Source organism: Erythrolamprus reginae, chromosome 3 (assembly GCF_031021105.1).
Source record: "Erythrolamprus reginae isolate rEryReg1 chromosome 3, rEryReg1.hap1, whole genome shotgun sequence".
Lineage (NCBI taxonomy): Eukaryota > Metazoa > Chordata > Lepidosauria > Squamata > Dipsadidae > Erythrolamprus > Erythrolamprus reginae.
Window position 1 is genome coordinate 130,661,235 of NC_091952.1, and position 26,835 is coordinate 130,688,069.

Here is a 26,835-nt window from a genome sequence, read left to right on the forward strand (position 1 = left end):
CGGAGGTGACCTGCCGTCCACGCCCCCTGGATGAGCAGCCCTGCTTGGCCCAGCGACGGACTCCGGTTGCCTCGCCCTTGTTTGGCTCTGCAGCTGAGAGGCCACGTCCACCCCCTCCTGGTGTCCCCGGCACCCAGCGTCCCCACGCCGCCTCCACCTCCCGGTAACTGCGCCGACTCTGCCTCTCTCTTTCTCTCTCATATACCACGCCGGCAACAGGGAGAGAAAGAGAGAGAGCGGAGGGCGACTTGCCAGTCCACGCCCTCCCTGGATGAGCGGCCCCGCATGGCCCCAGCGCCGGACTCCGCCGTTGCCTCCGCCCTTGTTCGGCTCTGCAGCTGAGAGGCCACGTCCACCCCCTCCTCGGTGTCCCCGGCACCCAGCGTCCCCACGCCGCCTCCACCTCCCAGTAACGCGCCCGACCTCTGCCTCTCTCTTTCTCTCTCTGTTGCCGGCGTGGTGTATGAGAGAGAAAGAGAGAGAGAGAAAAAAAGAGGGGAGAGAGAAAGAGAGAAAAAAGCAAGAGGAGAGAGAGAAAGGGAAGGAGAGATAGAAAGGGAGAGAGAAAGAGGAGAGATAGAGAGATACAAAGAGAGTGAGTGAGAGAATGAGAGATAAGAGAAAGAAAGAGAGGGACAGAGAGGAAGCAAGAGAGGGACAGAGAGAAAGGGAGAGAAGAGAAGAAAGGTAGAGAGAGATAGGGAGAGATACAAAGAGTAAGTGAGTGAGAGAAAGAGAAGAGAGAAAGAAAGAGAAAGAAAGAAAGAAAGAGAGAAAGGGGAGAGAGGGAGAGAAAGAGGGAGAGATAGAGAGGGAGAGAGGGAGAGGAGAGATAGAAAGGGAGGGAGAGACAGAGAGGGGGAGAGAGAAAGAGGGAGAGATATAAAGAGAGTGAGTGAGAGAAAGAGAGAAGAGAAAGCAAGCAAGCAAGAGAGAAATAGAAAGAGAGACGGACAAGAGAGGGGGGGGGGAGAATAAATATTAAATATTGTATTTTTTCCCATTTTGTTTTTTACTTTAAATAAGGTATGTGCAGTGTGCATGGGGATTTGTTCATACATTTTTTTTATAGTCCGGCCCTCCAACAGTTTGAGGGACAGTGAACTGGCCTCCTGTGTAAAAAGTTTGGGGACCCCTGCTTGCAGGGGTTTGTTCAGACTGACTTGAAAGCAGACCCCCACCTCTGTACAATGTTCAAAAGGCTGCCTTAAAAAACATAGCAGAGATTCAGATTCTTACTATCCCAAATCTATATAAGAATCAGTAATTCAAAAATTCACAACTGTCAAGTATCTAGACCTCAGAGCTGGATGTCAGCTACCAAACATGTTTAAGTCTGTGAGAAAAAGTAAATTCTCAGAGAAATGAGAGTGTGTCCGCAGAATAGATAATATAAAAGGGATGTGTATTAACAGACACATGGAACAGTATCTGGTTCTCAGGTTTATCTAATATTTTTGTGCCAACAATAAGTCTGGGCAAGTATACACCTCCCTTGATCAACTTTTTTTGTACTCACATGAGGCGTTCCTCCAGAATTTCTAGTGAAGCTAGTATCTGAAATTCCTTTTTAGAGAATTCAGTGGTTGGCTGACTGGCATACAATTCTCTCTAGAATTAAAAAAAAGTAATGAAAAGAGACTCAAGCAAAAGAAAGTGACACAATGACTTGGCAAAAAGATTAAATGGAGTATTAAGACCACTAAAATAAAAGAATAAGTCTGAATTTAGGAAGGTTAACTATTTTCTGTACACCTCTGATCAATAAATTTGGTGCCCAAGGTAGTAACGTTCCAAAGAAGCTGGTCTCATGAATGCTCTTTCGCCATATCGTTTCTCATGCAAAAATTCAACCAAAAAAAAGATGCTGCACAAGAGTTCCATCATGGTTTCATATAGTTTCCATTACTTTCAGAGGGGGTTGTGCAGAAACTCTTCCAATTGGGTAGTGCCCTATATGTTAGATCCAGCTGGCTCATTTCACATTTTAACATCCTTAAAAGAACTGAATTAGCTCACCTTGGCTAGAAGTAGAGCCACTTGCACAGTAGAGATTCATAAATACATACCCCTGAAACTGAAATTTTTTCGGCAGTCAAGGTTCTGCAATATATATTATCATCGTGGGCAATGTATCTCATCTGATAATCAATCTCAGGCTTTTCATCTGCAATTTCACTGCTAGAACCAGCTACCGATTGCTACTCAAAAAGAAAGAAAGAAAGAAAAAGCAGGCAGCGTAATATTTGTCTCTTGGGAAAGCCAAACTCTTCAATAGAAGGTCAGATTTTTGATACAAAAATCATCATAATAATAGGAAGTTATTAGTATAATTTTACAAGAATCACAGGTACTGGAGTTGGGGGGGGGGGGAATTATGCTCCTAAAGATGAAGCCTAAGATTTGGGGTTTATGTTTTTAGTCTTATCGGATTACCTTTTACCTTTGAAAACAATTATTACTTACTATTTCCATTCTGAGCAAGTTATCCCATTTAAAATCATATCAAGATGACAATGCAGTAAATTATTATTCTTCTTTCTTCGCTAAAGCAGGAACTCTGTCGATATTCTCAAACTTTCTTTTGTTTTTTGAATATTCCCAATAAAGTTAAAACAATGGTGGAATTCAAATAATTTAAAAACTGGTTCTCTGCCCTAATGACGGACGGGGTAGATATGGTCATGTGACTGGGTGGATAAGCCAAATTTAACGCTACTCACCACGCCCGGCCCTGCTTCCTGGCTGCTTACCTCTAAGGCCTCAACAAGATAGAATTTCCCTCTCTGCTTTTTACTACTACCGAACATCGTTTAACAATGGTGGCAAGGAAAATCACAAAATGGAGGAAAACTCACTTAAATCTTGCTTAGCAATGGAAAGTTTGTCTCAAGTTGTGGCCATAAGTTGAAGACTATTCCTAATGAGAAGGTAGGATAAGGCAGTGTTTCCCAACCTTGACAACTTGAAGATATCTGGACTTCAACTCCCAGAAGTCCCCAGCCAGTGAATTCTGGGAGTTGAAGTCCAAATATCTTCAAGTTGCCAAGATTGGGAAACACTGGGATAAGGAGCCTATTTTGTTCACCCTTTGGGGTGACTTTCAAGAAACATTTCAACACGTGAAAGATTTTGGGTGCAGGTGAGGGTAGGGGATGCCGAAGCGGGTCTGCTTTCTCTCCTCAGTTGGTGGGGCAGCTACGCTTGGCCGAGAGTCACCAGGGGGAGGCAGGGAATCTGAACAAGGACAGTGTTTCCAGAGAGAAGGCCCTTCAATTGCTTCAACATGGAGACAGGACGCTATAAAGCCTCTGCGGCTCGTGTGGTTCTACCTGGTGCTTCAAGAGCGTGGGGGGAATAAAGAGGTCAGTAGCAGACTGAAGCTTTGCTCTCCTGCCTCCACTCAAGCAAGTTTCACTGGCTTTTCTCTTCCCCCGCAGCCTTCCTGATCGTTAAGACTGCGGCTCCCTAAAAGGGAAAGCTGACTCGAGAGGAAAAGAGGCTGGGTAAGCCAGACCCAGACGCTTCCCAGCTCCACTGTCCCAGAAGCACCAATATTGTACTCTTCCCTCTCTGCTAGTGGACGCCACCTTCTCCCTCTCTCCCCCCACTACCAGGCAATCTCATGTGAAGATGAAATATTATTTAATTGTATCCTATCTGACTAATAAATAAGAACTTTGCTTTTTAAAAATGTTGTGCTAATTTTCTAATGGAAATAGTCACCCTGCATTTCCAATAGGGACTCCTTTTCTAGGATTGCTCAGAACCTGCTTTCTCCATTTTCTTGACTTCTCCGGGAATTTCTTCTGCTTGAGTGGGAGAAGTGCTCTCCATGGTATACTCTGGATGAGGGGGAAGTTTCGTTTTGGTTGCAAAATCTTGAGGTAACAGAGAAAGGCTGGTAACCAGAAATCCAATCTGAGATTTTGTTCTCACTGTTACTTTTCTACTTTGATTAAAGTGAAAGTTTGGACATCCTTTGGTTAATGTAATTTTTTTCAGAAACATGTACCTGTTAGTGCTTCCTACGGAGTTGTCCCTGGGTAGGTTATTGCAGGCATAACTATTATTCTGCTATTTCCTGATAAAGGTACTCAACTATGTATACTCTAAGGAGGAGTACAGTATGTAGATGCATAGAACACAGAAAAGAGTATGTTGTAAGATGGATGGCTATATTGATGACCCCCAATTTAGAAAGTGTTTCACCCCGCTGGCTAAAAACATGGCTACCCAATGTTAAAGAAAGATAACAGTATTGCAATTAAAAAGTAAATTGCAATTTAACTTTTTTTCTCTCATTTGCATCTTTCCCTACCTCTGATCCAAAGTAATATATAAGCTCCTTTTGGTCAATTAACTTGGTAGGAGATGTCTTCATTCCAGATAAAAGAAGATTGCATGTCTCAATCCAATCAGGCACTCTGTCTGAAAAAAAGAAAGAAAATATTATTTTTCAATTAGCAAAAGTCTTTAATTCTCTTTTTGTGATACAACATTGCTCCTCAGCAAATTCCTAAAAAGTCATCAGTTATAATAATTCATTGTTGAAAATAGTGTTGTCCATTTTGATTTGTCCATTTTATCAGCTTCTTGTGTATAATTTGGATGAAGCCCCTGACTGGATGGTATATTGGATCCACTCTATTGATTTGTTGTTGGCCCATTAATCTGAGTGTCAGGCTTTTGGAAATTCTAGAATAAATAACAAATACCGGTACTAGTAATCTGTGGAATGGCAGAGGTATTACAATTGAAAGGCAACTAGATACTGGATCCAGTCAAAATTGCCTCTGGATTAAGGAGACAATTGAGAATACCTATATAAAGTATATTCTGGAGTGCCTGCTTTTTGTGAGTAGATAGCAGAACTGATTTTTTTTGGTGGTTACTTGTATCCTATGTGTTGCTAATAAAACCTTTTATAGACTCATAGTTTGACCAAACCTCATATTTAATTACCATATTTTTCGGAGTATAAAACGCACCTTAGTTTTGGGGAGAAAAGGGGGGGGGGGAAATCTGCCTCTGCCTTCCAGCAATTTGCCTCCAACCAAACACAAACAGTACAGATGATATACACAGTTTCTTGGGTATTTCTATGCATAGGTGTCTGGCACATAGAAATAGCAAAGAATTGGAGAAAGGTACATTATGGCAGTATATTAATGCCAGAAAGTTTTCTTAAATTTAATCACACTAACTCCTCCCAATTATTTAAATAGATCTACTCCAAACATGATTAACTCAGGGTTTAACTTAACTGCCTTATCTTAATAGTAAAATATAACACTATTACATTTCAGATTATACTTTTACAGATCCTTAAAACTGATGTGGCTTTCTGGAAGTATTCTCTGCTATTTAAAAGAAGATACAATATCACTGGGCCTTTTCAGATCAATAATAAATAATAAATAAAGCCGTCTTTAAAAATTAAGTCTAATAATTTGAACATTCTATAACATTTATAGTTAGTGACTTACCTCTTTGCAGTTTCAGCAGTCCAACATTGCCAGCAGCCCACCTCCAACAATTTGCCTCCTTGTTGCTAGTTTCACTTTCAGTTCTAGTAGGTAGCCTTGCCTGTGCTGAATCAGCTGGTGGTCTGGAGGCTAATATCATTTCCTTATGCTAATCAGGCTCTATTCTTTTTGCTGCAAGTAGGTAAATTGCTGGGAGGCAGAGACCAAGGATGGGGGTGGCTGGGTGAGGCTACATCGGTGTATAAGATGAACCCAAATTTCATACTCTTTTTGGGTCTTATACTCTGAAAAATACAGTATTTTGTAGGGGGTTTTTTTTCTTATTGCTTGTTAACTACTGAAAAAGATTGATTTATCAAGTATTGATTAACTGCAAGTTTGGTATTCTCTGAATTAATTTCTCTTCAATCCATTTAAAAAGTAAATTATGAGGTTTTAGTTTTGTAAGAATTTTCTTTTTTTCAATATACAGCTAAAGGGAAATTATAGTCCTTACTTCAGAAAGATTTTAAATGAAAGGATTCAATGAGTTTAAATTAAAGAAAGACTTTGAAAAAATTGAAATGATCATCCTTATGAGGAGGAAATCTTCTGTTTACATTCTGGCTGATAAAAAACGTTCAAGGTTAGATGGCACTGCATGGCTATCTTAAAGTAAATATTTGATTTTGAGGTCCAGCAGATATTTCAGTTATTTAAGACTATACAGGATCAAAAAGGTATTACCGTATTGAAGAGAAATAATCCCCATTGAATAAAAGTGAGTTGGACTGTGAGGCACATTTAAAAACTGCAATCTACAGGAAAGAGATGGAAATACTGGATTTAAAACGGAATTGGGAGGTGATTTAAATTTTTTAAAAACATTTATGCAGATAATAAATTTTTTAAATGGATTTATTAGATTTGTATTCCGCCCTCTCCGTAGACTCGGGCGGCTAACACAATAATAAAACAGCATATGACAAATCTAATATTTGAAATAATTTTAAAACCCTTATTAAAAACCAAGCATACACACAAACATAGTTCCCTCTAAGCTGAGCAGTGAGCAATCGCTCACTTAAAAATCATCATCAACTCAGAGTTTTCCAAACCTGCCCAGAAGCCGAGAGGGAAAGAGTGAGAGGGAAGGAGAGAGAGAGAGGAAGAGAGGAAGAGAGAGAAACAGATAGAAAAAAGAGAGGAAGGAAAAGAGAAAGAAAAAGAATGGGAAGTAAGGAAGAGAGAAAGAAAATCAAAATCTAGTTTGAAACTAGCCCAACTATTTAGGTGGCATTTTGATATTGATAGTGTTGCCCTATTATGAGCTCACTGTTATAGACACACAGTACAGTATTTTATTCTGAAATTCTCTGAGGCAAAACAGGGTGGGTTTTTTATTTGTTTGTTTGTTTGTTTGTTTGTTTGTTTGTTTGTTTATTATTTCTGTGCCGCCCAGTCCCGAAGGGACTGCCGCTCAGACACTATACTTTTCCGCCCACCCCCCAAAAAAATTAGAGGAAACACTGCACACAAACATACCATGCATAAATTGTATAGGCCTAGGGGGAAAGGAATATCTCAATTCCCCCATGCCTGATGACAGAGGTGGGTCTTAAGGAGCTTATGAAAGGCGAGGAGGGTGGGAGCAATTCTGATCTCTGGGGGGGAGCTGGTTCGAGAGGGTTGGGGCCACTACAGAGAAGGCTCTTCCCCTGGGTCCCGTCAAACGACATTGTTTAGTCAACGAGACCCGGAGAAGGCCAACTCTGTGGGACCTAACTGGTCGCTGGGATTCATGCGGCAGAATGAAAAGAGCAAACTAAATTATTTCCTTTTTCTGTTTTCTTCCTTTTTCCATTTTTGTTGTTTTGTTTTTTAACCTGCATTCTTAATTTTAAATTTTTAAATAATTAAAAATAACAATTTTTAATATATTTCTGTATTGGGTTGTATTAGTTCTACTTGTTTGATATATTTCTCAATAAAATTATTGAAAAAAATATTTATAAAGAGTTAAGTATTCTTAAGCTTTTTAGATATGAACTAATGATCTCTTCTAAAATGGGAAGGACAAATGTAAGAGAAACCATACAGAACTCTAGGATTAAAAAATACATGATGATGAAGGATAGGGATCTTGCCATCTTTATCAGCACCATAAAGCAGAGTAAAGCCATATCTTCTGCTGAACAGGAGAGATCATTTCTAGGAACTTTCATTTTTAGAAAGTAGAGCACTCACCTCATCTTAAAGCTTTAGTGATAATAGAGTGGATGGGAGGAGTCCTTTCAGGCACAGGATGTGGATCGGGAAACAGTAACTATGGGCAAAAATTGCCCATTAACCAATTAAGGGAAAGCTGTCAAGCAAACAAGCCCCAACACATGGGTTGAAAGCAGCTGATGTCAATGACCATCACAAACAAACAACCAATTAATTTTGTTTATGAGTGGTGCTGCTAGACACAATGTTGAGGGTGAAAAAATCTAAATGATGAAATGAGGTTGGTCACAGAAAATATGCCATTGCCCCAACTAAGGATGTCTTCTGTGGCAAAGTCTACAAGTTAAGCTTTATGAGTATAGTGCCATAAGGCTCGTCACTTTCCATTTTTATCTCTCTCTTTTTCCCCACACTTCTTGAGAACAGGAATCAGTCTGTATATCTACGCTTATGAAGCTTTCACTTACACAATAACAATATTCAAGAATGAAAGTGTCAGGCGCATTTCCATTCAAAGTCCAGGAAAGAAAACCCCCAACTCCATGTTGATAGAGATGAGTACTTTTACTAGACCAGAACTGATAGCCCCAAAGGGGAAAAAAGTTCTGAGGCAAAAGGCACATAAATGCATATAAAAAGAATTCCAAAACCCTCCGTCATAACCCTTCCTGGGCAAACCATCCCATCCCCATGTCCCAAAATGTCAGATGGGCGCACTGGCTGGTTGGGCTTCCACCTCTGGTCTTTCAAAGCCCTTGACCTTGAGCAGGCTATAAACATGTCCATGCAGACTGACAGTACTCGATGAGACCTTTCCTCCCTAACTTTCTAATCAAACAGAAGTAGAGACAACTCCAGCACACTTCTCCCTCCCAAATATCTAATCTTTCCCCCATCCCATCTCCATTTCTATGGCAGCCGAAGCAAGCAGGCAGTGTGGAGGCTGACAGAAAGCTTGTAGCAGATTTAAAATAAATCATATTGGCCCAAACAAAAGAACTCCGTCTTTCATTCTAAAATTAACTCAAAATCACAACCTTAGGAAGGATTTGAACTGAGCCAAGGAAACATAGGACAGTTATTGTTCTTTCTTTTTACCTTGATCTTCTCTAACTGTTTCAATTCGTATTCTGCATCAGGGTCAGAAGCAGCCAGTTTCTTACGTGTTGTAGCTGAAACCATTTCTTTGCAGCAACTAGGAATGGAAAATATCACCTAATTTATAACCATGTTTTAAGTCACCACAAAAATACCACACTAATTAAGGAAGAATCTAATTTGTCTAGATCCAGGGATCAGGATATTGAGCTAAATTAATGGTGTGAAGATTCTGCACAATAAAATGATTTCTCTCTTGGATAATGCAAAAAATGGAATTCAAATAGGATTTAGCTACATTGGATCTCAACTATTAAGTAGGGAGGGATGGTGCAATAAATGAGACAGAAAAGATCACTATGTCTACATCAGTTGTAGGAAACTGTGACTGCATTTCTGATCTCTAAAATTGTCCTTCCCATCAACTTTCAGCACAAAATGAAACAATTTTGTTACACCTCTAATTCAGTATGCCTAACATCTGGGTTAATATTAAAAGTACCACCACTCATTCCATACAGGTTAAAAATTCCAACTAGGGATCCTTAAATGTGATAGTTGAAAATGTAATTTTAAAAATTACAAAAACACTGCTGGCTCCTGATCTATACAAAATACAATGTAGCTGCATTCATCCCCTGGCAGATTTAAGAGGTGGGAACTATTATTGCCAAAGATAGCATGAAGTAGTCACTGTAGAACAGTTTATGTCTGTCACAGGCGTCATGTTGCTATTCCTTTATGGACGTTGATGTTATAAAATCTGAGGAGAATTTATAGTACCTGACTAGATAAGAGGAAAATTGGGTCATCTGAGCAGCCAAACCCATTACTTCTTTTTCAAGATTCAAAATATTCAGCATCTTGCGTTGTGCTTGCATTGATATTTCAGTGTCACTCAAAGGGATAGTATCAGAAGAGGTGTGCTCTGGCACCATGTCCATCAGCAGGTTGACCATCCATTTGCTCAGAACATTGTGGAAATCAGTCAACTGCAAAAGTATAAATTGATCAGGATTCAAGTTACACCAAAATTCAATAAGACTGCCATGCATATTAATTCCTACTGGTTTACTTCTTATAAATGAACACTGGGGATGGTGGAGATAACGATCATATAAGCAAGGCAAAATATAGGGACGGCTAACTCATGCATCCTTTTTGGTCTGGTACAAAGATTTCCTATTAACTTTTGTCTCCAATTTGAACCTTTATAAAGGCAGCCTCTGCCTGTCTTCCCATGTTCTACTTCAGAAGCTTTTACTAGTCCTGCCCACACAAGCTGTGCTAAGCATTCGAACCATCACAAAGTGCTTTGAAGCAATTTTGGGGGAAGGGCAGGATGTGCCTTGCTGCTATAAGTTCCCTCCGAAGATATGTCCACCCAACGTTTCAATGTCAGTCTCCTTAGTGCCAATCACCTCATAACACTGCCATAAGCAAGAAACATAGCAAGAGAAGGATGGGAAACAAAAGTCAATAGTCTCAGCACCAAAAAGATATTCTCTCCCCACCTCCAACAGGGTGGCAGGAGCAGACTAATGGAGGGGAAAAGTCTATAGGAATGTGATATGGTAGCTAGCTAGATAGCTAGATAGAGAGGTAGGTAGGTAGACAGGTAGACAGATAGAGAGATAGACAGATAGATATAGATACAGTAGATAGATAGAACAGAATCCTGAATTCTAGTCAAAACACACCAGAGTATGAGAAATATCAATTCACGACTCTCATATCACATATCTACTCTTTCTCTCATTGACTCTTTAAAGCCTGAGCAATTATTTTCCACCGAGTATTGAAAGTAACTCATGATTCATTAGTGGTAGTTTTCAAAAGAGGCTGCTTATTGCCTTTTTAACTAAATTAGGTGTGTCATCCTAATATATGCTCATAGCTTATATAGTGATTTGTGCCCTTGGGCCAGTAGTGGGTTGCTACCAGTTCACCCCGGTTCAGCGAATTAGTAGCAGCGGTAGCACAAGGCTCCGCCCACCCACCCAGACTTCATCACGGATGATCTGCGCATGTGAAGAAGGTTCTGCACATGTACAGAAGTTCCGTGCGTGAGCAAGTCGACCGCACGCATGTGCACATTCAGAGTCCTGAACCGGTAGCGAAGGCAATTCTTAATATTTCACTTGATAAACAACATGTGTACCTCACGAGAAAGTTGTTTATTTTCTCTTTCAGAACTGTTAGTAGTTGTCAGGAGCCAATTCTGAATCTTCTTGAACAGATCCTCAGCTATCACCCTTAATGGAAGCAAGTGAGATATCATATTAAGACCTTAGGTCAGCTCTCACTTTTTAGTACAAAGATTCCTACTTTTAAAATTCAAAATGGGCTAAACATCCCCCCCAAATTCTGTACCAAGCAAAAAATAACACCCATGTTTTACACTGAAGCTATAATCTGTACGGAACAAGTACATGTAAAATCCAATTTTGAGAGCAGGATAGAAAAAGAGAGAGCTAGACAATAATCTTTTTCTTGCTATTTATGTCAATTTGTCTGAATTACTTATTTGCCAACTGCTGACTTCACAAACAATTGCACTGCTAATATGCCTATTATCATTATTCTTGTCGCAAAGGTGCTTTATCCAAAAGGCAAATGGGATTCTTGTTTTTTTTTCCTTTGAAAACATTTTGCTTCCCATCCAAGAAGCTTCTTTGGTTATGACAGAATGGCAGGGAGTTGAAGGATTTATATTCTTTGCAGTCATCTGGTCATTAGCACAAACAGATTTAGATATTATATCTCTGAGGGTGATTGAGGGCACTTGAGGTTTTATCTGCATCCTCAGAGTCATCTGAATGAGTGTAAATGGGTGTGGAACAGTGGTGAAATTCTACCATCTCAGCCCACCTCAGTGGAGGCAGTAGAGACGATTGAAAAAGTTTGGCGAACCAAACCGATTCAAAGCTCACTGACCCTCTGTACATGTGCAGAAGGTTCTGTGCATGTGCAGAAGAGATGCATGTGAGCACGCTCACATCTCCAAACTGGTAGCGAAGGTAAGTGCATTTTATCCCTGGTGTGGAACCTGTTTAGGATTGCATTTTAAATGGGAGATAGGAAGTGTTGTATCACACCCCTCCTGTTGAGAGAGAGCAGTTCACTTTTAATAATAAAAGGCCTCTTTAACCCCTTTTCAAACCAGTGGTCCTGTCTGTTCAGAATGTGAATCTTGCTGTCTTCAAATGAATGAACCTTCTCTTTCAGATGCAAATGGACTGCTGAATCCTGTCCTGATGAGTTTATTCTCCTGTGTTGTGCTCTGTTTGTGTCTGAATGTTTTGTCCTTGGGTGAAAAAGTTTCTGTCTTAATGTATTTATAATGGGTTTAAAGTGTGCATGTATGTTGTGTTGGTTGAAAATCCTCCTGAGCTTTTCAGATATTCCTGCAACATATGGCATGACAACATTGCTACACTGTCTTCTTTGTCTCTCATGAAGAGGGTCCTATAGATCTTTTTGTGCATTTGATGATGGCCCAGTTAGGATAGCCATAGGTTATCCTAACTGAGAAATGCCTTCCTTGATGTGCATTTATTCTTTCACGTTCTGAACACAGAGTTCCAAACTGTAACAAGATAGAATGGAGATCCTCAGCACTCATGGCAATAGAAAATTTTCAAGAGTTGCCTGACAAAGAATATATTGCAATAATTGAAAGTGTGAAGTTTTTATTTATTTTATATGGTATAGGAAAATGCAACACGGTGCATAAAATTCATAGAAACAACATATAAAATGTGTATGAAAATATAAAATGCACAAGGTTACTCATCAAAGTAATACATTCAAACATTTTACAAGAATGTTCTAAAAGAGAAGAAAAACAACCACTCTGAAAATGATAGCAGCTTACGGGGAAGTTGCAAATGTCCTAAGCTTTCGTTCATGTAAAACCTCAGAAGTACCAGTAATTTTCAGCAGATCTCCCAATTGCACCAGCCAATCAGAAACAGCTTGGAAAAAATGTACCCAGTCTGTTTCATACAATCCCGTCTTCTGCTTGGTGGATAATAACTTGAAAGTCCACTCTTCCAAACTGTTCAATAAAGTTATTACAATTTTGGCAGAGCCTGGAGAAAAGAAATTATATCTCTATCTTTATAAAGAAATGGAGCAGAATAGAGTATTACTTCTCAAGAAACCTGGATTAAATATATTTTGTCCCTTGTAGCAGCCAGATTCATATACTTTATCATATTTTTAAATTGTTTAGTTTTATAGTTAGTTATGTTCTTTTGGATAGAACAAGGCAATGACATAAAAAGGCATGAAACAGCACACTTATCAATTATTAGCTTTTTTTGGAGCATATTTTTCAAACAAACAGTGAATGAGAACTAACAATCCAACCTTTGTTTTCCATAAAGACCTGCTGCCAATATCTATTGTCACATTTAAAAAAAAATTATATGGCTTTAGATCTGTTTTACTGAAAAGATTTTACATGTCAGGTATATTTTATATTTGTCTTTAGATTTAAATTAAAATAAATTCTCATCTGCGCAACATATTGATTTCTCAAAAGGAAATCTTTTTAAAAATACTGACCATTTCTTACCATTTTCCCCATTAACTCTTGTACAATACTGTTCATTGAGATTCTTGCAGTCTTTATTGATTTCTTCCAGCATTTTTGACTCAACTGGTTTCTTGCCCTGGAGATCTTTGTGTCGGCCATGCAAAGCAACTCCCAGATCAACCCACTGTTTCTGCAGTTTGGTAGCCGTCTTGAGGGGCTCCAGTCTCAATAGAAGCACGTCCCCCCCATACTGTGTCAATTCATCATTTAACATCTGAAAGAAAAAGCAATAAATGTATTTATTTATCCTGAAAGATTTCCCATTTAAAAAAACACTACAGCTTTCTCCTCCCCTAAACTGATAATCTTAGGAGCAAATATTAGCTATCATCTGGTACACTTTTAACACTATTGTTGTCCTGCAATTGAAGGTGGTCAATGGTTTTGAAGGCAGAAGAGGGCTCTCCATCCCAATGATAGATAAAGTGGCAAAACCATCTTCTAGAAGAAGAGGAACTCTGACTGCAAACCTCCACTGCCTTGTGGCTATATCCATCATTGGAAAAGGCTTCAGGAGTAAAGCTTGAGGCAAAATCCAGAGCCAGAGTCCTGGAAGCAGTGACTATGTACAGCCATGTTCTCATAACTCCTGCGACATAGCTGGAACTAATCATATTGGTTTTGCCATTCCATTGGATTATTTCACAGACATGGAGTGGGAGGATCTGCTGCTTGGGTAATAGTCTATCCTCCATACTAACCTACCCAGGCTTCGTACTCTGGAGAGGTTACTCCAGCTTTGCATATGGCATTTTAGGAACTCTTTCCAAAGCATGATACCATTGTCTTTTGAGACTGAAGGATGTCAGTGATGATGAGGTCCTCGGATTGAACTGCATTTTAAAACTCACAGCTGGAAAATAATCTGCAAAGACAAGCTTTCTTTTCCTAGTTACTCTTGTAAAATTGTGAGATAAAAAAACTTGTCTGCTCCAGTTAGACCAGGGGTATCAAACTCCATTTCATTGAGGGATGCATCAAGGTTGTCTTTCACCTCAGGATGCTGGGGTGGCTGTGGCTGAGGTGGGCATGGCAAACTCGATGTCACTCGTGTCAGGGGTGCCTGTGGTGGCTTAAATTCTCTGCCAGCAAAAATGGGGTCCTGAGCTTTGTTTGTGGTTGCAGCAGCCTCCTGCAACCCTTTGTGAGCAAAAATGGCATTTTGAGGGCCTCATGTGGCTATCCTGAGCTGCATTTTCGCTGGCAGAGGCACTGTGGGCCAGGCCGTTGCTGTTTCCAAGGTCAGATCTAAGCACCTTGTGGACTGGATCCGGCCCGCGGGCCTGGAGTTCAACACATTAGAAACTGGTTTTCTTCTTTTATTGTAGGAGGCACCCAATATCTGCTCGATAGCTAATCCTCATTAATATGCAATCTTCCCTTGTTGATACCTAAAATAAATAAAGCAACCCCAGGAGTGAAGAGGGAAAGAAAGGTGGAAGGGCACCTTTGTATGAAAATACAATAACTCATTTTTGAGTTGAAATGCAGAGATTGTGACCACTACTGAGGCTCACTACAGCTCATTGGGGAAAGCCCACTGGCACTGTAAGTAATTAACAGGAATAGGTTTAATAAATGGCATTTTGTTTATTGCAGTCCTACTTAAGGGGAAGTCTATAAATAAAAACATGAAACAAAATGACCCTTACCTTTTCCCAAACCTTGAGATCCACAAGGATTTGTTCTAACAAAGTAGCTCCCTTTTCAAAATTATAGGTTCCTTTTCCACTGGAAAAGCAAGAATAGAAAGCTGGAAATGTGTAGCGAAAAATACAAATACTAAACCTTTATGCATATCATGCAGTCTGCATTGTGTTTACATTACTCACTTCCCATTAGTTAACTGAACCATGGTTTATTTAACTACCCATAGTCTTCATTAAGACACTGCCTCATTTAGTGACCATTTGCAGTTATAATGATGTAAGGTTGCAACCAAATCTTGCATTTACAACGTTCACAGGTCTATAAAGCAAAGCAAAACTGAAGTAAGATTATAAGTACAGTAGTAGCAGTTTCACTTAATGACCATTTCATTTAACAACCTAGTTGCCATTGGCAATTGCAACTTCTAACTAGATTGTGATTTTCTGAGAAATGCAAGTTCTCACTCAAAATACTGGCTAAAATACATTTGGTACTTCAAGGTGTTGTGCTATCATAATATTTTAGTACAGTATTTCTCAACCTTAGCAATGTTAAGATGCATGAACTCCAACTCCCAGAATTCTCCAATTAGCAAATCAAAACTGAAGGGATTCTGGGAGTTGAAGTCCATACATTTTAAAGATGCCAAGGTTGAGAAACACTGTTCTAGTATAAAATCTGGCAAACTTCATCAATAACTTCAACTCAAATTTGTTTGGGTTTTATGTAAACAGTAGCCAAGTCTAGATCATAAAGGAAGCATAGCTCTCTAATCTGTCTTACACCTGAGCCATTCACATGTGCCCACGTTGCTTTTGAGTTTTAAATGACTGAGAGAAACTCTTGCATATTGCACCTATCTTTAAGAATGGTATTGGTGTGTAGGGCACCAATGGAGAAGCCTATGGTGAACTGACAGGGTTTCTGCTTCTCCCAAAATTTGGTCCTGCTTGCAGAATCCAAATGTTGCCTAAAGATCTATGGAGGTAGCATAAAAGGATACCACATTGTTGGTTAATTTTTTTTTTAACAAGTCCATTGATATTTGGTCTACTGTACTTGTTTTTTACTTTCTCTAAAACCAGCCTGCTCTTCCACCACCAGATTTCCCAGCCAATCCTTAAGTTTGTTGCACATGTCCTTAGCATAGGGTTGGCTGATTATGTTGGAATTATAATTGTCAGGCCATAAAGCAAAGAAAGAAAGGAACATTTATCAAACTCACAGAACATGCTTTTGGAAGTAATTGAGCCAACCCGTCAAACCATTCTGAATACTCCTTGTCCTTTCTCTTGTAATTTCTTCAATTTGTACCATTTGTACTTCAGTTTCTCTCAAAAGCTCCCGGAATTCTTGTGTCCAATGCTGTAGATTAGAAAGTTCAGTAGAATCCTAAGTATGGTGGAAGAAAAGAAGAAAAAGAATCTTTTGGTTAAGCATGAATATCCAAGCAATCATTTAAAAATATATTTTTTATGATTTATATCTACAGTGTGAACATATTATTTATTTATGTATTATTTATTTTATTTGATTTAGAGTCACTCAACTCCAAGGAAACTTGAAAGTCTTCATAACCTCACAGTTCATCCCACTGTGATCCTGGAATAAATTAGACAGATGTTTGGCTCATAATAGTTCAAATACGGACAAATAACAATAAGCATTATCACCAGTCTTCAGTTTCTAGTAATTTTGCCATTTTATTATTTAATTTATCTAGGCAATATATGAGACATGGCATATTCAAGAAAAAGGCTGCTTGAGCAAAAAAAAAAGAGAGTTTTAAGAAGCAATATTGTGCTACCCAACAACTGAAACACTTTCTAGTCTATAGATCCTATATATTAGACATATACAAGTCACAACAGCATATTATACTTACTGATATTCATTATTTAACCATCAAATAATATTTTATTCATTTATATACTCTGATAGTATGCTAGAAGGGATGTGTCTGGATTGCCTTTTATTGCCAATGCAGATAATTTGATGTGATTTCATCAACTTTAGTTATTTTTTGGTATCAGAGACAAAAATGTAAGTTGCATTCCTCTTCTAATTTTTGAATTTTCACCAGCTAATACTGTATTAATGAAAGGTGCTGAATATACCTACCATTTTCTTCTAGTACAATAAGCTATATAGATTGGAGAGCATAAGCACAATATCACCTCTTAAAGCTGCAGATAAAAAATATAATATACAAAATCCATCTCATGCAAAAAACAATATTCAAATCATGACTATAGTTTCAAAACTCTGCATGCTATTGTTTGTGTAATATCTTATGTACCACATATGGAGCTGTCAAAAAAACTTATCCTGCATGCAAAAGCCAATATGAATATTGATGTAAACCTTGTTTGTTTATTCAGATTTGTATGCTGCTGTAATCCGGAAGCTGAGTGTAGAACAAGGAAGCTAACAAACAGAAAGACTTCATTCATGCAGCTTAATTATATCTTGTTTATCATAAGTTGCATCATTTCCCCCAACGATGGATAATGCATCCTCAAGTAGCTGTACCTGTGATGCCAACAGCATTATGAAGTGCCTCATCCCTTTGATCCAAACTTTTTCACTGTCATACATTCTCCGAGCAAGTATCAGCTTGTTCTTTTCAACTACCTGAAAATACATATAAGATTATCAAAGAGTTTGAAGGAGAAAAATAAGTATAGATGAAGATGTTATTATACATCTTCATGTGGTTTTTTTTTCCTCAGAAGTTCTAAAAGGACTTTCTAAGCAAGTATGCAGAAGACAACAATTTAGCGAAAGCAATGGTCCTCACTCAATTATCATAGATTAACTGAATTAGATTAGGTTTAAAATGTACTACTCAATAAAATTTGGCAGCAATTTTTTTAACAGATTAACAGAATTGGAAGGGACCTTGCAGGTCATCTAGTCCAACCCCCTGTCCAAACAGAAGAACCTACATCTGCTTCTACCTAGGATTTAACCCACAACTTCCTGATTGTGAGGCAAGAGCTCAACCACTAGGCCACAGCAGCTGGGTCTTAATAAAAGAACTATAAATTGCATGTACTCTTTTTACAATGGCATTCTCTCACCTTCTACAGGAATATCCTATCTGCTATAACCAATTTTAAGCCAACATTTTAAAATTATTTCTATTATCTCTTCTATCTGCAGGACTCAAGCTTGCTGTTAGGAATTATGACAGCCAGGAGAAGTACCTTGGGATTCAATAGTTGTCTGCATTACGTTTGGGTGCAATGACCACAATGAAATACTTCCTATCAGTGAGACATTATTTTACTCAAATCATATAATTCCAATACATTTTTGGACTTGTACAGTTTTTGTCTAAACCAGGTTTTGCATTTTCTCTTTGATATGTTTATGTCAGTATTTCAGGCTGAAATACAACAGATTAACTATTTTCTATATAGTAAACTTATCATTGAACTAATTATTCAGCTAACACAACTCACAAAATGCTATCACAGTAACACTCAAGAAAGATGGAAGGTGCAATGGCAAAAGAGCTAGAAAGTATTTTTTATTCAAAGGTCTCTACATGAATGATATTGTGATCTCAGATGTGAAGTCTGACCTATAAATCAAATAATACAACATTTCCCCTCTTTCCTTTTCCTAATAACAAACTGCCACCTTCTTTCTGTTGCAGATATTGCATTCATGCTATTTACGATGTACCACAGCTACAGAGAAGCAGATTGGAGACCATAATTTCACAAAGGCCCACCTTCAGAATGATGCAAGCCCATGTGCACTAATGTGTGTCAATGAAAATCAAAATTAAACCTCAGACTTGGAATTAGGGTTCCGGTCAAATCTGCTGCTTTCCTCCAACCTTCAGTTGTCCTTCATGCCAGATGGAAAGGCAAACGATCTTAGAACAGAATGGCTAGTGAGTTTATTCATACATCTTTATTTCCAGAACCTATTCTACTCTGATACCCTTCAGCAAAGCTTCACTTTGTGATACTTTGTCCTTTTCTTGGAAAGAACCAACACACATCAGCAAGAATGCTCTATTCACACAAATGGAAAGATGCTTTATTTCCCACAATGAATGACTGGCTGCAAAAGATGGTGGAGTTAACAGAGATAGCTAAATTGACTTCTTGAATTAAGGAAAAGAGTACAGGTACAACTAACTTTGTTTCCACTTGGAAGCTATGTCTTGACTTTGTGGTTGAGGTGGAAAAGAATGAAATTTTGACTCTGGGATTTGCTGATTAGATGGCTTTGTTGTAGTAGATATGACTAGTATATATTACTATATAAAAGCAAAAGGTTGAGGTTGTATTTCATTGCCTAAAAAGAGTTGAAAGTCAGTGCTTTTCTTTCTTTGTTTTTCCCTTTTTCCTCTACCCTTTTCCTTCCTTTTCCTCCCTTGGTTGGAAATTATTTTCATTTTCTTTTTTTTTCCATTTTACATTTTGACAAACTAATAAAAAGTTTAAATACTCAGAATGAACCAATATACATGCTGTTTGTTCATTCTTTTATCTGAATTGTGTACTGAGCTTGAGACAACAAATCTATTTATCTAGCCTCCTGAAATGACTGCGCTGTCTTTTGAAACCATGTATTTCATTTGGGATTAATTATCTTTCTCCTTTCACAAATTATACAATCTATTATTTTTCAATCTCAGTTCCAAAGTAATTCATTTATTTGTCATATTTACAAATCGCTTATCTCCCTCACAGAGAGACTCTGGAGGAATCATACATTCTTTGCCTATTCTCATTAATTAGAGATTAATATCTGTCTATCCCAATGTGTCATATCATTCTATTATATCCTATGCTACAGACCAAACAATTAGGAGAAGTAGTTACAAAATATAAAATATATAATATTATTCAAATCTTGGGTAATTATTGCATATATAGTTTGGCTGTAGAGTCAAATATTTCTTGTACACTGGATAACCAAAGATCTCCAAAGAAAAGAAATAAATAAACCTGAACTTTTCTGAGGTTTTTGCTGCTTGAGCCATTGCATGAGTTCTGCAATCAGCAAAGTTAACTGTTTCACTATGACAGCATTTGAGACAAGAATGGATAAAGCTTTCTAGAGTGGGACAAAAAAACTATTTAAGATAACCAACCAATTGAAAAATTGGCTACAAATGCCATTGATGGCAAAGCTATGGCAAGTGTGTCACAAGTGGCACGTGGAGCTATATCTGAGGGCAAGCGAGGTGTTGCCCTATGTCAACTACGGTGTCCATTTGTGCACTGGCCAGTTGATTTTTGGCTTTCTTTTGGGCCGTTTTCACTCTCCCCACGCTTCAGAAAAGCCTCCTGAACACTGGGGATGGCGAAAAAGGGCCCAATGAGCCAACCAGAAATTTGTTTCTGAACTTCCGATTGGCCTGTTGGGCCATTTTTCGCTCTTGCCAGGCTTCAGAAGGCTTCCCTGAACCCTGGGGATAGTGAAAAATAGCCCAATGAGCCAATTGGAAATTTGGAAACTAACATTTGGTTGGCCCATTGGGCCATTTTTTGCCATCAACAGGGTTCAGGAGCCCAATGGGCCTACCGGACGTGAGGCCTGTGCACATGCATGGGGGTCAGCGTGCAAGAGAGCTATTCTCATGTGCAGGGGAGCAGCACGGGGGAAAGGCATTGTATTATGGGTGTGGGCTTGCATGCATGTGCTATCACACATGACACACATTTTTGGCACCCAAGCCAAAAAAGGTTCACCACCACTAACCTATGCCATTCTTTCAAAATCCTGAGACATAAAAGATATATATTCCATGATTTACAAAACAGTAACAAATCTTTGCATGCAGAAAATTTTTGATACCTAAATTATGGGGGGTTTAGATTTTTTTTCTCCATCACCCCTTCCTCCCAGAATGGTTGTTAGTGCTTCACTTAAGCTAGGAATGAAGAGTATCAAACCAACAATGTTATAAATACTAAAGATAGTTGCCTATGAAATTTAATCACAGGACACAGTGCATTTCAAGCTACAACAGAAGCTGACTAGATGGAAAAAAACCCTCTATGTTTGCTTCAAAGAAAATGTGATTCCTTCCATCCTTCTTTGCACATAACATTAGCAATTAATTTTGTATTATTATTATTATATGGTCAAAAACTGTACTGAACATAATATTTTTATTGATCCTTTCTGATGTTGATTAAAGTAGAATGTGTGTATATAGCTGGGGCCTTATGGAAAGTTTGCAGATACAGTGGTACCTCAAGATACGAACCCCTTGTCTTACGAACAACTCGTGATACGAACCCGGGGTTCAGAAAAATTTTGCCTCTTCTTACGAACTTTTTTCAAGTTACGAACCGGTGTTCGGAGACTGCTGGGAAGCCGCGCGGCTGTTTTAAAAGGTGACAGCCAGGCGGCGAGGCTTCCCAGAAGCCTCCCGAACGCCGGTTCGTAACTCGAACAAAGTGCGTAAGAAGAGGCAAAATTTTTCTGAACCCCGGGTTCGGTTCAGGAGGTTGCTGGGAAGCCACCCAGCCCGGTTGTCACCTTTTAAAACAGCCACGCGGCTTCCCAGCTGTCTCCCGAAGCCGAATGCGGAAATTCGGCTTTGGCGTTCGGCTTCAGGAGACAGCTGGGAAGCGGCGCGGCTGTTTTAAAAGGTCGCAGCCGGCCTGGGGGGCTTCCCAGCACCCCCCCAAACCCGGGTTTGGGGTTCGGGGGGGTGCTGGGAAACCCCCCAGGCCAGCTGTCACCTTTTAAAACAGCCGCGCGGCTTCCCAGCAGTCGCCGAAAGCTGTTTTTTTGCGGGGGGTTTTTTGGTTGCACGGATAAATTGATTTTACATTGTTTCCTATGGGAAACAATGTTTCGTCTTACGAACCTTTCGTCTTACGAATCTCCTCCTTGCACCAATTAAGTTCGTATCATGAGGTATTACTGTATATTAAAATAATATAGATTTATTTTCACATTTTAGTTAGAGGGAGCTGAGCCATACATACTTAAAAGTAATTACTTTTAAATATACATGTTAAAATGTAATAGGTCCTTTTTATCCCATTATTGCAAGGTGAAAATAATGATTTTCATCAATGGTGGTTCTAAGGGTAAATGAAATAAAAATTTATACCTTTGTACTTTTATGCACTCAAAAAGTAACAGAAATGAAAAAAAGAATAAAATGAGAAGAATTACTAATTAGATTTCAAGAATTTGTAGGCAAAAGTTCTAAAAGGAAATTACCGTATATACTCGAGTATAAGCCGACCCGAGTATAAGCCGAGGCACCAATTTTTGCCACAAAAACTGGGAAAACGTATTGACCCGAGTATAAGCCGAGGTTAGAAAATGCAGTGGCTACTGGTAACTTATAAAAATGGAAAACAATAAAATTACATTAATTGAGACATGTTTTAGAATATTTATTTTAAAGAAAACCAGTAAACTAGCTCTGTAAATTTAAAAGAGGGTAAACAAATTAACAATATTAACAATAAATTAAAAAGTAAAAAAAGTAGCTCGATCAGGAAGCTAAAACCTAAGAGTTAAAATCCTTCAAAACTGGATTCCTTCTCATCATTAATTGGATTTACATTATTGTTCTGTTTTTATATATGCTGTGAGCCACCCTGAGTCCTTGGAGAGGGATTGCATACAAATCCAATTAAATAAATAAACAAACAAACAAACAAACAAACAAATAAGTGTATCCAAAGAAGAGCTTCAGCATTAGCTGCTGTGAGGTTATCAGCATAGAAAACCAAATAGATAGATAGATAGATAGATAGATAGAAAGATAGATAGATAGATAGAAATAGATAGATAGATAGATAGATATAGATAGAAAGATAGATAGACAGACAGACAGACAGATAGAAAAATAGATAGATAGATAGATAGATAGATAGAAATAGATACAGATAGATAGATAGATAGATAGATAGATAGAAAGAAAAATAGTTAGATAGAAAAATAGATAGATAGAAATAGATACAGATAGATGATAGATAGATAGATAGATAGATAGATATAGATAGAAAGATAGACAGACAGACAGACAGATAGAAAAATAGATAGATAGATAGATAGATAGATAGATAGATAGATAGATAGAAAGAAATAGATACAGATAGATAGATAGATAGATAGATAGAAAAATAGATAGATGGAAAAATAGATAGATAGAAAGATAGAAAAAGAATTCCTGTCTAGCTCTGCCTCATAACACATTATTAGATCCTATCCAAGCAAGGACAGCAACTACCACAAAATACCATTTTTTAAACAGTTTAAATCCTTTCAAAGGAGGGGGAGGAGAATCTGACAGCAGGGGGCCTTTTTAATCCGACTCACCATTGCAAATGGCTGCCTTCTTTGCTTGAGCTAGGGAGAGGAACTACGGCGTGCGAGAGGGGACAAAAGCTGGTGCCTCCTCGCTCTGGCTCAAGCAATGGCGCCCTCGTGTGGTGACTTTGTCAATGACCCGAGTATAAGCCGAGGCTGTGTTTTTCAGCCCATTTTTGGGGCTAAAAAACTCGGCTTATACTCGAGTATATACGGTACATTAAGAAGAAATTATTGTACTTTATCAAATGCTAGCACACGGTATCTGTTTCAGCAGGTACCTTTAAGGCTATATCATATGTGGCACTGCTCCACAGTTCTTTTTCTAGTGTTAATTGATGAATCTGAGCCTCCAGTCTTGCCCTCTGCAATTCGTACAGCTCACGATATTCATCTAAAAGACTAAAAGGCCATGAGAAATGAGATATAAAACACACTCTACAATTTACCTCCTTAATGTAACATCTATTATTTGCAGAATATTCAAAACAATTATTTTTATGAAATCTAATCATAATAAAATATTTTATTGAACTGTGATACCTCACTCTTAAAGACTCGGGTATGTTTGTGTGTCTCAGAAAAATCAAAACCAAAAAATTGCAATAAAATTACTATGACAATAAGTTTTTTCAAAAAGATGGCCAGAATGACATATCAGATTTAAAACCTGATTGGATCCCAAATTATAAGACACAAACAATGAATTTAATCAAAATCATGAACTGGTATATTTAAAATCTTTGTTTGCTAAATAATGAGTTTTAGTCAGATTTTCACAATTCTGGAAGTATTGTCTAATCAAGGAAAATCCACGAAAAGATTTGTATTTACTTTCACAAGTTAAAACCAGAAAAAGTCTGAAGACTGAAATAAGAGATCCGTGGTCCAAGTGTATCTTTTATCCACGCTGCATTATATTAAAAAATCAAACATTTCTAAAACTTTCCTTAGAACTGATTGGATGTTAGCTTCTGAATCCTTAGTATTAGTAGTGGAAGTGGAGCCTTGACACCATGAGGGGTCACTGAAGACGTTTTGAAAAGAGTTACTGATCTTCTAAAGTCCACTTTTATTGCTCTTGCACAAATTTCACAGATTTCTGTTTTCCAAATCTCACTCTTCACTCAGAAATTCTGTTCCACAGTTTCAAATTCTACACTGATTAACATTGCCATTAATATAATCAGAGACTCACTTTGCGTTCATCTCAGACTCCTTTACTGCTCTTGCTAGCTCCCTATAGGCTTTTTCGGCTTCAAAGGTGGTTCTATGGTCATGTTCTCGGATAGTGTTTAATTCCCTGTGGTAAGGACAGATGTTCAGAGGCTTTCAACAATCACAGTTTTTATTCACAAAATGAAACAGAAGCAATGAACAGGATCTAGACCTTGTCAGTTGTCCTATAGCTTGCTTGAAATAGAATAACTCATCAGTAATGTGTTTATCCATTACTCTCTGGGCCATCATTTCTCTGTAGAGAGTCCTCATCTGTCTAGGAATTCGTTCTAGCAATTCTACATATCTTTGTCTGTAAGATAGAAATAAGGAAAAGGGGGAAAATACTTACTTCAGCATATATGCATATAATTTAAAAGGAGGTTTATTTTTTTACAAAGATTGGGAAATTACAAATAAAGAAGGAACATTTGTACATAAAGCTAGATAGAACTAGGTTATTTAAAAATCAAGATGATACAATGGAACTCATGCATCTGTTATGACATTCTTCTCCATTGATATCCTACAAAGTGTATTGTTGTAGGCTTTATGCATTTCACACAACACATCCTGTTACATACTTTTGAATTAATCCTACACCAGTAATTAAAAGACTTATAGCACTGTGATATTTGACTGTGAGTATGTTTTGAATTATATACCTCCATACCTAAGTTTAGAGAGGAGTTCTCCTCGCTCTGCACAATCCACACTGACTTGTCGAATGATTTCATGAAACACAATATTGTAGATGTTCTGTTCCACCTTTATCACATCCAGGATATTGTGCATCTTTGGAAAGATATGTCAAAAGTAGTTGAAGGCAGATTCCTTTGCTTAAGCAGTTAGAATTTGTGAAATATTCTCTAGACTACACAAGGGGTCAGGCCTCTTATATATCAAAAACTCTTGACAGTCTTTGGCATTTATTATTTACTTAATAGTTTATCCCATTTTCCTATTAAAACACATGAAATGCAACATCTTATAAATTTATAATTAAGCAATGCAATGAGATGTGGTGCATCAAACTGTAAGATTAGGATTTTGCCTTTAAAAGTTGACCTTCTAACACAACCCATTTAAGTCAATGGTGAGCTCTGAATTAGTTTGCCACTGGTTCGCATGCACAGATGTGTCCCAGATGGGTGGGCAGAGCCTCCTGCCACCGCAGCTACTGGTTCTAAGAACGAGTCCGAACCGGGAGCACCCACTGCTGATTTAGGTACAGAACAGCTATCTACCATTATTTGAAGATTTCCTTCTGGCCTACACTTTTATGCTGATCATATAAAAAGAAAGACAAAGATTATATAGATACTTCTTGACTTACAATCACAATAGGGACAAAAAAACACTGTCATGAATTGAGGCATCACCTGAATGCATCCAGTTTCACAATTTTTTTGCCACAATTTCTAAATAAGGTATCAAATTACTGCAACTTGCAATCTTCCCAGATGGCTTCCTTATTGAATAATTATAGAGAGCAGGGTTGGAAGGTTGCAAACGGTGATGATGTGACCATGGTATGCTGTTCCTTCATAAACATGGGATGGTTGCCAAATGCCCAAACCATGATCAAGTGACCACAGGGACACTGCAATGATCGTAAATATGTCATAAGTCTCATTTTCAGTTTGATTGTAACTTCAAATTGTTGCTAAATGAATGGTCTTAAGTCTATATATTGCTGCAGAAATATCAGGAAAATTATTACCTGTGAAACCCCTGTTACACCAACATTCTCATCATTTGTTCCAGCTTTTTCCAGCATGGCATCCATCACTTTCAACAGCTGAAGAACCTCCAGCCTCCCAGAGGGCTTCCTAATAAAGCAGAGGAGAAGAAATTGCCCAATAATAACATGCAAAACTCAAGAATTTTGAATGTAAGTATGGTATATAAGTGTTACTTACATAGAGGGAAAAACCCGCAGCCTGTTTTCCTCATCTTCAAGCAGAGTTGTATATTTACTGCAGGAAGTAAAAACAGGATAAACTGTTTGGTTTTTATTGCAGGATTAAATGGCATGTTTATTTTAAAAAAAATTTTTTGAAACTATATGACATTATAACAAATGAAGTTGAATGCATTGGTAGTGCAATTATTGTTTAATTACTGTATTAAATTAGCAAAATTTACAACACTGTTTAAAAATAAATATAAATAATGCCCATAAGAAAGTTATATTGACCAGATGCAAACCTCTGATAGATCTGTATTTTTAATATCACTGTTGTGAACCACCCC

The 26,835-nt window shown here is 38.1% G+C and overlaps 1 protein-coding gene across 1 annotated transcript in view; it reads right to left on the reverse strand.

Annotated features, from left to right (window-relative positions):
* Positions 1-26,835, reverse strand: part of AXDND1 (axonemal dynein light chain domain containing 1) — a 42,171-nt gene that overhangs the window by 5,442 nt on the left and 9,894 nt on the right. The window contains 20 exon segments of the mRNA XM_070746628.1: positions 1,520-1,611; positions 2,070-2,201; positions 3,727-3,863; positions 3,866-3,881; positions 4,322-4,427; positions 8,698-8,702; positions 8,796-8,892; positions 9,579-9,787; positions 10,957-11,050; positions 12,673-12,889; positions 13,378-13,612; positions 15,051-15,129; positions 16,274-16,440; positions 17,581-17,682; positions 23,643-23,763; positions 24,560-24,664; positions 24,752-24,892; positions 25,253-25,374; positions 26,303-26,411; positions 26,502-26,558. Coding sequence (XP_070602729.1) covers positions 1,520-1,611; positions 2,070-2,201; positions 3,727-3,863; positions 3,866-3,881; positions 4,322-4,427; positions 8,698-8,702; positions 8,796-8,892; positions 9,579-9,787; positions 10,957-11,050; positions 12,673-12,889; positions 13,378-13,612; positions 15,051-15,129; positions 16,274-16,440; positions 17,581-17,682; positions 23,643-23,763; positions 24,560-24,664; positions 24,752-24,892; positions 25,253-25,374; positions 26,303-26,411; positions 26,502-26,558 — 2,343 coding nt within the window.